At 38.2% G+C, this 13,372-nt stretch overlaps 1 protein-coding gene across 2 annotated transcripts in view; it reads left to right on the forward strand.

Annotated features, from left to right (window-relative positions):
• LOC128891141 (lipase member H-A-like) overlaps positions 1-12,270 on the forward strand; it is a 222,896-nt gene extending 210,626 nt beyond the window's left edge. For both annotated transcript variants that reach the window (XM_054150384.1, XM_054150385.1), the window contains exon 5: positions 10,038-12,270. In XM_054150384.1, coding sequence (XP_054006359.1) covers positions 10,038-11,278 — 1,241 coding nt within the window. In that variant the 3' untranslated portion in view covers positions 11,279-12,270. The remainder of the gene's footprint in view (positions 1-10,037) is intronic.
• Positions 12,271-13,372: the final 1,102 nt, after the last annotated feature.

Raw genomic sequence — 13,372 nt, forward strand, 5'->3', positions numbered from 1 at the left:
AGCTTGACCTGTATTTTTCGCTGCTTTTGGAAATGTCCAGTATCGATGGTATCAATGATAATATTTGATCGCGAGTAGAGTACGATGTCACAGTGATACATATTATACAATTATCGATATACATAGAGGAACTCAAAGTGTTGTTCCGTTCTCTCTATCGCAAAAAACGTACTGAACGTAGAGGGTTCAATTGATAATTATCATAATGGCAAGTGAAAAAGTAACATTTCTGATGAAATTCGTTAGTTTCGATACTTTGTGTAAATGGCCTACGTCCACGTCAAGGGACACAATTTGAATACAGAAGACTTCTGGGAAAAGTAGGTTAAAAGATTGAATAATTTCTTTAGAACTGAACAAATAATTTAGACATCAGATCATATGAAATCCCATATTTATTAATAAGTAAGTAAGTAAGTAAAATGATAAGCAGATAAAGCTTCAACATTCATGCAATATAAACCGAACAACAACCATCTATTCACACAGCACGCGCACTACAAGCCACCGCCTTTATTTCAAAAATCCTCGGAATTCAAAAAACGCTAGGGGGAAAAACAGTAGAATTGTATATACATAGAATTCCCGAAACAAGAAAAAAAAAAAAAAAAAACAAAAATCCGTGGGAAACCCAATCACCAGCCGTATACCCATGTTGGCGACCGATGATCCGTCACGCGGGGCAGAAATTCATTATCGAACGATTCCCAGCCGCACAAAACAGCCCGCGCGAACGAACGTTTCATCCATAGAATCGACCAATCGACGACCACTTTGTCTAAACGGATTGCGTGCAATTATCGTCCGATAATCTCGCCGCATTATACCTTATTACAACAGATCGCACGGCCGGTGGTCGCGAGCCGCGCGCAATCTGTTTGCGGCCGTTCCGCGATAACCGACAAACCAACGAGCTTTGATTTATAATGGGGCCGGTTATACAGTTGCCCGCAAGTGCATACAGGCCATGGGGTCTGGCCAACGAGAGACGGGTTCTTTTTGCGCCGATCCCCGACCGACGTATCCGGTGAACGATCGCGTTACCGAAATGCGCGACGTGCGGTTGCGTCGCTCCAACGCGCCATGGCGGATGCATTTATTCGTCAGATGACGCACACTTTCGTCTCATTTCGTTGAATTTTGTACGGCCAGCATTCGTCGCATTCCACGGACCCGTTTTACCTGTCCTGGCTCGGTCCGCCGTCGCGGAACCTTTAGAAAATATTTTCCAAGAGAGAGGGCGGTTTCTCGGCTACGTAATTGGAGGAATTTTTAGATGAGCGTATGACTAATCGGGGACGTTGTTGGTCCACGCTTGGTGGACGATAAAAATGAGTTTAAATACGCGAGTTGAACGAAAAGTAACGACCTCGACTTTATAACTTTTGTAAGAATCGAAGTGCTGTAGCCTTATGTTTGGTACACAGGGTGCTCTTTTTAACTCTTTGACAAGTATATCAGATTTACGTGCGACAGATAGCGTAACGACCCACCGATATGTCCAAAGTTACTCCAAAGTTGCGTATGCGATGGCGCCTTATTGCTAGCATTGCGAGAAAGCTCTATATCGAAATAAATTTATAAATCGATATAAAATTGATTTCATTGGAAAAGAATGTAAAAAAATTCAAATAAATATTGTAGAATGCGTAAATACACATGTAGCTTTCATCTAACGGTATATAAAATTAATGAAAGAGAATATGCCAGAAAACAATCGTCAGTAATGTTACAGTTTTTATGTAATTGGTGGAGTTAATCGATTTGTGCAGTGAACGGCTAGACCATAAGTTTCCTGCCGTGAGTGACGTTCGTTACATCACCTAATTCGTTCATTAGATATTTTAGCCAAATACGTATGTACTACTTTCAGAGTTGTTGAAGCCAATTCAAAGTATTAGGTCGTCCCGAAAGTTTCTTTCGCGAGTTGCACTCAATTATTTGACGTGGTCGTGTTTATATAAATAGACAATCTAATTTCATAGATATTCATGTTGTAACAGTAATGGAGCAAAATGAATCGTGCACAATTCAGTAATAAAACACAAAACATAAAATATTGTGCATGTATTACTTATTAATAAAGCGAAAGAAACTTTTCGGACAACCTAATGAATTCAGTCAAACATAAAATGTATCCACTTATTCGTACGTATAAATAGTTTCGTAAAATGTCACCTCATAAAAAGCAACTGACTAAAATTACAGCAGTAAAACATTCTTGCAATGTAATTTTCATCGAGAAGATAGCGGTGAAAGAACCTTGAAATCTTCAAATGTCATCTATTTTCATTTACAATTGCGTTTGCCTTCTCTCTCTCTCTACTAGCACAAAGTTAACCGTCCTTTGAGTGCTCTATTTGCAAATTAATAATACAGTTACATTTCCGTATGCAATTTTATTTATTCCGCAAAGGGTAACGGTAATGTCAAGGAACACTCTGATCGAGTTTACAGAAAACTGACATCGTGTTTATGTCAATTTAATTAGCTTTTTAACCGCTAGTCATTGCGGATTTCGTAACGAGTTTCAGTGTTAGTCCGCTGGAAGTGTTATTAACGGTTGCAGGAGGACGAAATTCAATTCATATTTAATTTTATGGCCGCACCCAATAACGTGTTATTTGATTATCCTTCCTGTTTGATGCGAATTGATTGCTCGCGTCTAGCCGCCGCATCTGGGTTTACCACGTACATTCGTATAACTCAATATACTCCTGGAAACTGCAGACTGCTCGAGTGTTAACTCCTGAAAATTTTCGGCTACTTAATTTCTGCAAAACTTTAAGCCATTATTTTTCAGTATTGAAGAAATTCGGTCGATAAACTCTTATCTCTATTAAATTAACGAGTTGCCAGTGAATGGGTTAACACTTATTATTAAATAACTATTCAGTCTAAAGTGCTGTCAACTTTAAAATGTTGAAGACATATTTCATTTAACATCGGCGTTGCTTCCTGAAAATTATTTTCCCGTAAGTGTTTGAAAAACTATACACGTACAACGAATTTCAAGAATCGATTCTTCTATTCGGATATTTTTATTTGAGAAATCTGGAAAAACTTATTTGATATTCTGTTACGATAATTTTCAAATTTATCGTTACCAAGAAGTAGACGTGAACCATCGAACGGATTCAAGAGTAAGTTCTCCTTGTTGTCGAATGTTCCCTAGGAATGTTTCCCTCGCAATGACCAGCAACTACGTCGCCACTAGCTACCGTTGCCACAGCAGCAGCTCGCATGACTGGAAAATGAAAAAAAACTTGCTAATAGTGGAAGTTCGAAGAAATGGTGAAAGAAGCATTCACTTTCAGGCCTGTTCTTCGTCTATTACGACCGGAACAAGGGAGGAGGACATAGTCAGACGTATGTGATTGGCCGGAAGTAGAAAAAGAGTTCGCTGCTGTAGTAGTTGACTAGGAGAGCACGTGAAGTGTTGTCGATTTTAATGAAGCGTTCTGCATAGATGGAAAATATATAGAAGAAACACTTTAGAAACACATTCGTGTAAGCTGTGCTACTGTAGCTTGCCACGTTACTTTCTTTTTTTAATTTTTTGGTGAAGCAGCGCATTAACACAACGGAATCTTAATAATTCGGCTATACTTCATTCTTTATACGAGGTGGACCACGTCAACTGATACAAGCTGTTTTTAACCGACTTCAAGAAGGAGGAGGTTACTCAATTCGACATGTATTTTTTTTTCTTTTTTTTTTTTTTATGTTACTCGTCTCGGAAACTACTGGTAATATCGATAAATATTTTTGTTGGTATTGTATGGAGTGATAGCCATATAGAGTGGTATACAGGGTGTTTCGTTTAAAGCGGAATGATTAAATATCTCATGAAAGGATGAATTTATCAAAAAAATGTTTTTACATGTTTTACTTTTAATATTTGTTTCTAACCATTTCATGGAATACGTACATTCATATGTCACATTTAGTAGAAAATGAATACAAAGTGATATAAATAGGAAGCGCGATAGCCAACGAGAATATTTATTTATTCGTTAAAAAATAACATTTATGCTTTTACCGCGTACACGAATCCAGAATTTCAAAATGCGTCATGCAAGAGGAAACGATGGCAAATTTTCAATATTCTCTGCGTATTCGAAAATTGTTTCTAGCACAACAGTAGATCGAGTGTCCCGGCGTTCAATACTTCTCTTCGTTTATTTCCAACGAGTTAATTCTTTTTAGGTCGAGTATTTCTATCGGAAAGCAAAACTTTATAAGCTTTGTTTTCGCATTGCACAAGCGAGAGTACTATTGGACAAAAGTCTGACAACGATACTCGAGGCTTCGTTTACTGTTTTTTTTTTTCTCCTCCTATGAAGATTTAAATCATAAAATTAAATATACGTGGTAAAGGAACGTCGAACGCTTTTTAATTCGACGATGACCTATTTTCAGCCTTTATAATCCATTTATAAGATCACGGGTGGTATCGCCTACAAAGTATTCCATGTTTTTCATGATCGTATTAATTAAGAACCTGTATAATGAGTTGCGGGCGAAACAATGTGCAATTTTTGTTCATTTTTTCATTGAAAAAATTGGAACGTTATAAATGAACCTGATTATTATTCATTTTCAAGTACTAATTTATTACATGGACTAGTTATCAAACTAAAAATACTAAGAAAATTATTATTATTATTATTATTATTATTATTATTTTAAGTTGAGTGTTTCATTAGTAATTCTACCTAACTTAGTATTCGGTCATCGTTAAACGTAATTTCTTATTATATTTCAGATTGTAATTTTTATAGAGTAAATGCTGCTTATCTTTCATTATTTGTTATATAAAGCTTTTGTCTGGACAAAAATTCTATAATCTAGATCAAAATTTTACCCACTTCTGTTATTTACCGTGAAGAAATGAAGAGTCTATTAACACGTTCGCTGGCAGACTAATATTCTTGAAAATCTCTACTACGATTAAATTTTCTTTACATACTATTGGAAACTACGTAGTGAAACATTTATTGTGGTGTTTAGTTTTGTAACTTCATTAAAGTTCAAGTATTTTATTTAAATTCATTTTCTGTGACACTTAACTGTCAGAATTAATTTTCGTAGATTTTCAGTGAAAATCATTGTCATCCATATACAGGGTGTCCCAAAAGTCGGGGAGGAGCCGGAAATGGGGGGGTAGCTGAGACTATTCTGAACAACAATTTCCTTTGCAAAAATGTCGGATGAGGCTTCGTTAAGGAGATATTAAGAGAAAACCCCGACCAATCAGAGCGCGCGTAGACCGTTCGAGCGGCCGCGGTAGCGAAGGTTACGCGCTAGGCGGCCGCGCTTGTACGCGAACAAGTGACCTCGACGTGCATCGAAGGACATTGACGCTGCCGCTCAGCGCGTAGCCTTCGCTACCGCGACCGCTCCAACGGTCTACGCGCGCTCTGATTGGTCGGGGTTTTCTCTTAATATCTCTTTAACGAAGCTTCATCCGACATTTTTGCAAAGGAAATTGTCGTTCAGAATCGTCTCAGCTACCCCCCATTTCCGGCTCCTCCCCGAGTTTTGGGACACCCTGTATATAGGTGACGTGGCGATCCACGTGTTAACAGACTGTTAAGAGCGTATTAGTGTAGTATCCGCGCCTCCCATAACCAAGAATAAGTAGTCGAAGAAGAACACGAATCGTAGGGTACGGGATTGGTCTTGTAGGTAAAGCGATCGACTGTGAATCCGAGGATCGTGAGTTGTCGAATCTCCGTGCCTTATTTTTCGTTTAGACTCCTACATTAGTATGGACGACGGTTTTCCTAGCTGACGATCGATAATGGCGATAATCGGACAGGTGACACATAATTGGGACACCTAGTCTTGTCGTTGAAACGAACGTAAAAGTGTTTTCGGCTACGGATCAATATTCATCGTGCGTTTACCGCGAAAGTTTTATGTTAACGAGTTGCATACTGAAACGTATGAACATTTCACCTTCTAGCGGAGCGTCGCGGCGGAAGTAAACGTCCACTTTCCCGGCCTCTTCCGAAACAATTGTTTAACCTCTTCAACCGACCTCTTCTCTGACCAATCAGAGCGCGAGTTTTCTGTTAATATATCCTTAACGAATCCTCGGACATTTTCGCTAAAGAAAAAGTTGTTTCAAATCATCTTCCGCACCACCCCTTTCAAGGAACTCCAACATTTTTGGGACACCCTATGTACACTCTTCACAGTTAATGGGTTAATAGTCATTATAGGGCCAATAGAACTGAATTCATTTGTTACTGTGTCACATCTACGGATAAAATTGGCAATGAAATAATAATTCGAACTTTTCCTTGCTGTAAATTCATTAGTTGATAATGTCGTTCTAAACATTCTACCCATCTGTATTCTTAGACGATTCGATCATGAGATCTACCAAAACCTTTTCACTGAAAAGTTTTACTGAATATATTATATTTGTAGTTAAATGTCAAATTTAAACTTCGTAAATTTATATATTATCCAACTGATATCGGCGAACATTGTTCCGACACATTATTAAACGTTTTCTTAATAAGTGGTTTTTTTAGACCACTTCATCGAAGAAAGAAAATACTGTTGACTCCGAGTCTTATCGATGAGATTAAGGTTAGATTGAAACGATGCTATCTGTTAGTTATCTAATATTTACGATTGTCTTTCAAATATTACACGTAACAAAATATTGCATTGTGTTTTGTAATAGTTACTAAATATAACGAATTTCACCAATTGTATATTTTATTTTTACTTACGATGTTAATTATATATTTCTATATTTATTTATTGATCCACTATATTGATGAAAGAATGATTTTATGGTGAAAATGTTGTTCCTATTTTTAATATAATTATTAAATCACTTTATTGAAATGGGTTATCATTTTTATGAATCCAATAACACAATACAATACGTCAATATGTCAATGTCATTCGTATATCATGTAAATCAAAACGATTTACGTAATGCGAGTGTCAATCAACGCAATTTGGTAATTAAAATTAGCGCCACCTACCAAAGGCAAAGCACACTACAACAATTGTTTAGCGACTAACAAACGTTTCTTGCTAGTATGAGTGAAATCGAACCATAAATATAGAAATTATCGTAAAATACGTCGGACACATTTATTGAAACGAAACATATATAAATACCTTACTTACCATCTCATATAACATATGATATTAAATTTGATTTCAATAGATTCACTGAATATAGAAAGAAGCAATTAACAGACACTTGTAATTTATGCTTTCCATAGTCTCGTATCAATTAATTTATACTTGATATTAAATAATATAAATTTGGCCTATTGGGCTGTGAATGTGTCCCAAATAATGCACGCACAATTCACACGAGAAAATAAGAAATTATTTAGATACCAAGATAGTAATTTACATATTAATAATAATAATTTTTTATTTATGAGCAATATATCCTTGATATCAATTACTCCAACAAAAAAAAAAAAAAATCAGAAAAATAGAGACAAGCACAGCATATCATTATGCATTATGTTCGGATAAATTTCGCTCACGCAAGATTGCTATAACTGAATTGTTGGATGGTAAAGTTGATTCATGAAAAAGATTAACAGACATATTAAGGTTGTTAGCCGTCGAACGTATTCTCGTAATGCAATTTTGCTTAATATTAGAACAATTGTAAAAGTTGTTTATATAACCTAGTAGCATCCACGAACCGGTTGTTTCCCTCGCGCTAATTGCGTCTCCTGAAATGAAACAATGTCGGATTGCAATTTATAGTTGGTTGTAAAATCGCGCTAATTACTGTTCACGAGACTCCAGACACAAGAGGAAGTTTGGGCACTATTCAAAACAGCGTTCGATGTCATTGAAGTTAGTCACGCGATCAAGCACGTGTTATCTTCTGCGCAATGTAAATCAAAGGTATCAGCTTGCAATTACTTGAATTGCGACTGTACATTGCCTAGGAGTCGTTGCATTTGCTTAACATTTTGAGCGCTGAAGAATTTTTTTGTACGTGCACATGTTTCTTGTTCAAAGGTTAATTAGACGAAAGACATTTTCGTTGAAACGATGATTAGTTTGTAACGCGATCATTGTTTGGGAGTAATGAAAAGTTCGAAGGTAGACAGAGTCAAAGTATACTTTTCTATTCTGCGTTTGCTGCGATGAAAATTCTCGTGTAATGTGTTCCAAGTAATTCATGAATCACGTTTCGACTAACGATTGTGATTTATAGTAGGAAATATGTGTGTATTTGTATGGCTTTTTTATACTATACCCTTGTTTATAATATTGAACTGTTAAAGAATCCATGCTGTGAGACAATACGTAATGAATTTTAAGTAAGAAATTCAGAATTTCTCTTCTACTTGGTATGTGAGCATTAATTAGTAAATGTAATTGTTTAATATATAATTATATGGTTTTGAGATATAAAATTAACCGTAATCCTTTTTATAGGAAAGACACATAGAACTAATCCTTTCGTGTGCAAGCAAAATCAATATTTTTTATTATTTATTTGGGGAGGAAGAATTTATGTACAAAAATGTATGTAGTTACACATTTAAAAAAACAATTACAATTCGACTATAGAATTCTATATTTCATTCTAAAAGAAAAGAACTACTGTTTGTGCCTGCATAGAAATAAATACACAAAAATAAATGGATATAATTTATTAAAATATTTAATTATCGAAATGTCAATTATTTAATATTCCAAAGGCATTAGAATATAATAATTTTAGATATTTCTAGAAAACTTTCAGTTGAGTATACAAATAAAAAATTGTATTATTCACAAAGTATTATATGTAGTACTTAAGGACTGAAACAGTTACTAAGAATAATCAATTATTCTAAACAGTCCACAAGTAGTCCCAGCCATTACTTACTAGGACGCACAATACATTGTCGAACAAATGTGTTCCACGAAGTACATTAATACCGAACGAAATTTCAAACTTGGACATGAATTTTGAGAGCGAATGTTTTATTTGTAGTATTCTTCTTCCTTATTGGAGTATTAGAACAACAATAGATTCATAGGAATCTTGTAACGATACATGGAATCTCTTTATTGTGCAAAAGTTTCGATCTATTTTTCTGGCATCCTGTAGAGTACTAAATGAAATATTAAATAAAATACTATTCGGATACTCTTCAGGAATTATCAAATGTTTGCTCATTGAAACGGAGAAATCAACACAATCAAAAATTACGGTATCACTATCATACAAAAAAAGATACGATACCAAAAGCCAAGTAAATTCTAAAGTAAAGATAATCGAAAGCAAACGTAACAATTATACAGAAACGTAAGTGAATCTGAATAGTAAAGAAAAGTAACTTCGCTTACGTTCCATCTATATGTTTAATTTGATGTTTTCTTGTCTCAGTGACTATTCTCGCTTACATATATCATCTTTACGCTCATCTTTGTTTATCTCAACTCTGTATTTTTACTCTACAATCTCTTTTATAGTGATTCATTTCTGAAGAGGATCCCAAGAAGGATTCGGTAAATTTCTATTTGATCCATACGTCGACAAGAAAGAATACTAAACCACCCCTGATCGAAGTTAACATTGATCTTTAAACAGCAATTAAAATCAATTAATCGGCATTTAATCGTTAAAATCGGTGACCAGCGTCAAACAAAACTGTATCGGATGACATCATCGATTTCCAGCGGGCGCTCCACTTTCCAACAAGCTCGTCCGCAGTAAACCGTGTATCGACAGAGTTTCAATTTGTTCGCGTCGTGTTCCCGTCGCGGTTCGGACAGGATCGCGTAGACAATCGCCCGATCGTGAAAAGATCGTCGCTCCTGATACCGTTTACGACGCGCGGCAGATTTCGCGATTAGGATTGGCGAGAGATGGCAGACGCGGTTAAGTTGCGGGCGGTAATTCGCGGTTAGTATCGCTGCAGCGTGCTCCGATTCGTCATAGGTTCGAGCTCCGTCGGGGCAGACTAGTCTTTATCAAACGGCGTACGTCAAACCCCCCTAATCAAACAAGCCGCCTGTGGCATGCCCCTCTTTAGGGATTCCGAGCTCGTCGTGGCGCTACGTGCTGATTCAACGTGAAGTTTCCCTCGCGGCTCACCGGCATGCGAGCCGCTCGGTAGTTTCGTTCCGACCGTCAAGTGAAATCGGCCCAAACGGCAGAAGTCTTCGATCTTCGTGTTGGTGGGCCAGTGGACCAGTCCCAGCGTCGAAGATGGACCCACCGATGATGGTCGTTCGGAAAGCGGTCGGCGTCTACCTTCTGACGATTCTAATAACGATTCAGTCCTGTACGGCGGCCCAGACGCAGCCATTCGTCATCAGCAACACGCTAGACTCGCACGGCTCCCCAGGCAAGGACTACTTCGTGGGCCCCTGTCTAGTGAACACCAATCAAACGTGCCCCGACAAGGAAGTGACCTTCTTCCTGTACACGCAAAGGAATCCAAACGACAGCCAGCAGATCCTGGTGGACGAGACCGGCTCGAATCTTCTGCAAACCAATTTCATGCCCTCGAATCCTACGAAGATCATCGTCCACGGCTACGACTCCAGCATGCGGCTGACGTATTTGGTGGATGTGCGTAACGAGTACTTGAAAAGCTACGACTACAACGTGATCGCGGTGGATTGGCATCGGTTGGCCTCGGCACCGTGTTATCCAATTGTAGTGCGAAACGTGCCACACGTGGGCGACTGCGTGGCCCAGCTAGTACAGAGGATAAGGGATACGGGGGCGGAAGACATACACGCGATCGGATTCAGCCTCGGTGCCCACGTGCCGGCGTTCGCGGCCAACGCTCTGCGACCCTACAAAATGCCGAGGATCACCGGCCTAGACCCTGCCATGCCCTTGTTCGTCACCGTTGACGACGATCACAAGCTGGACGCCGGCGACGGCCAGTTCGTCGACGTGGTTCACACGAACGCGTTCATTCAGGGTAAGATAGAGATGAGCGGGCACGTGGACTTCTACATGAACGGTGGCGTGAACCAGCCCGGCTGCTGGGAGATGGGGAACCTGTTCGAGTGCGACCACCACAGAGCGGTGATGTATTTCGCGGAGTCTATCAATACGAAAGTGGGTTTCTGGGGCTGGCAATGCGGCGGATTCGTCCCTTATCTGTTGGGTCTTTGTCCGCCGCGGTATCCGGCCGTTTTGGCCGGCGATAAAGTAGACAGGAAGAGGAGAGGGTTCCATTTGGTGAGGACGCACTCTCGTAGCCCGTACGCCATGGGAAATTTCAGCGTGAACCGGTTGGATATGTCCTATATGTAAGAAGGACCACGGCGTTAATGTCGCGAGATAAGGTTCCCTCGATAACGGGGTAATGTACGACGGAGGCTGCGAATGCGATCTTCGTCCTCGATATACGGAAACCGGCACGCGCGTGTGGAATCGACGACTGCTGCTGGAACCGAATGAATGTTCGCGAATTCTTGGGGAAAGTTGCGCGGGTCTCGAGTGATCCGCGGAGGAACACGTTCCGTGCGAAGGTCAGGGAATTCCTAGCACCTGGTGCCACGGTAGTCGATATCGTGTTCGACGAGGGAAAAGAAGCGGAGCTAACTTACGCGCTCGTCTAGACGCCAATTCCTTATCGATTCGACGTTTACGACACGGATAGAAGAAAATTAATTGCTGCGGTCCAGAGAGATGTTGAAATCGCGACGGTGACGTTTCGCGCGGCTGCTATTGGATTTTCTTTAACTCGATTCCGTTATTTATTAGTGTGAAAGTTTCCTTGTGAATTTCCTCTTCTAGTTCAATTTCAATTTTGTTTGCGTTGAATCATGTTCGAGCACTTGTTTGTTCTTCGTAAAAGTGTACGGTACCGTCACTTTTAGAATTAACTAGCTTAATGATTGGCTAACTACTACGAGCCTCTTGCATAATCGTTTTATGCTATATTATGTCACGCCTTGGATAGTTCCATATACATCTACATACTTAATAGAGTAAAGTGTAATTTAAGTAGTGTAATACGCTCAGTTAAAGTATAAATACACGCAATTATGAACACAAAGACGATTATAGAACGTGTTAGTCGTGATTATTCTAATTACTTCATTTGGGTGATTGCAACAAGTCTTACACATCTACATACTTAATAGAGTAAAGTGTAATTTAAGTAGTGTAGTACGCTCAGTTAAAGTATAAATACACGCAATTATGAACACAAAGACGATTATAGAACGTGTTAGTCGTGATTATTCTAATTACTTAATTTAGGTGATTACAACAAGCAGTCTTTCTTTTAATAGCTTGTAAATTCAAGTTTGGTCTACGCGTATTTTGAATAATATTTCATTGTAACTAGCATCGCTATCCGATTCAGAAATTAAGATTGCAGGAGAATATTTTTACGGATTTTTTTTAATCTCATGTCTACATATTCAATGTTTGGTAGATATCGCAGCATTTGTAAATTGTTCACGTACCAGTAATTGATCCTGAATGTTTTTGTTAAGCTTGTGCTAAGCCACTGAAATGATAAGTATTAATTTTTGTTTGTTTAATTAATTGCGCGCTTATGACTCGCAGCTTGAAGGGGATTGATTTATGATCATTATTGCTAACGTCATATCCGTTGTTCCTGATAAGAAGAATTCACGAGGTAGAAACTGTTATTATTAGGTTGGTGCATATGAAATATCGTTTTTCGAGTGTTTCAATTGCCTGAGCCGGTAATATTTATTTTACTCAATTCTGTGAGCAAACCTCCCCGCAGACTGCGGACTTTCTGTCGGCCGGTAACTATCCGCCGAGTCGGGCAAGAAAACAATCATGGTTACAAGCGCCATACTGATTATCAGTTGACCGATAATTTGTCCATAGATTAATTTGATCGTGTACTTATTTATCTGCCGATACCGAATCGTTGATGTTTGCGCGCTGGCATATATCTTCATGTTGATTAAGAATCCGATCGAACTATCGGCCCTGTAAAACGCATACATTAAACACTAAAGATGTTTAAGATAGAAACATTAACCTCATTATCAATAATCATGAATACTAAGAACATTTACGTTGTTTTTTTTTTTTTTTTTATACGGGTATAAATTTTGGAAAACGATTTTGAAAATTGCTGAAAACATAACGATAGCATTTGTAGAATATTGTGCGAATGTTAGAACAATTTAACGTTGGTTTGCATAATTCAAGACTGGTGATTATCAGTCAAAAAAAAAAAGAAAAACGACAAAAATTAGAAGTATCGAGAAAAAATTTGTTTTATTTTTCGAAAACTCAACAAATTTTGTAGAAGATCGAATTCAAATATTTTGTATTGTAATTTTTTCGTTAAGTTCGTTAAAAAACTTATTGGGTCTTATTTGGTGAATCATTGGAAGAGTTATAGCCATTTGA

This window comes from Hylaeus anthracinus, unplaced genomic scaffold (genome assembly GCF_026225885.1).
Source record: "Hylaeus anthracinus isolate JK02 unplaced genomic scaffold, UHH_iyHylAnth1.0_haploid 12001, whole genome shotgun sequence".
In the NCBI taxonomy this organism is placed as follows: domain Eukaryota; kingdom Metazoa; phylum Arthropoda; class Insecta; order Hymenoptera; family Colletidae; genus Hylaeus; species Hylaeus anthracinus.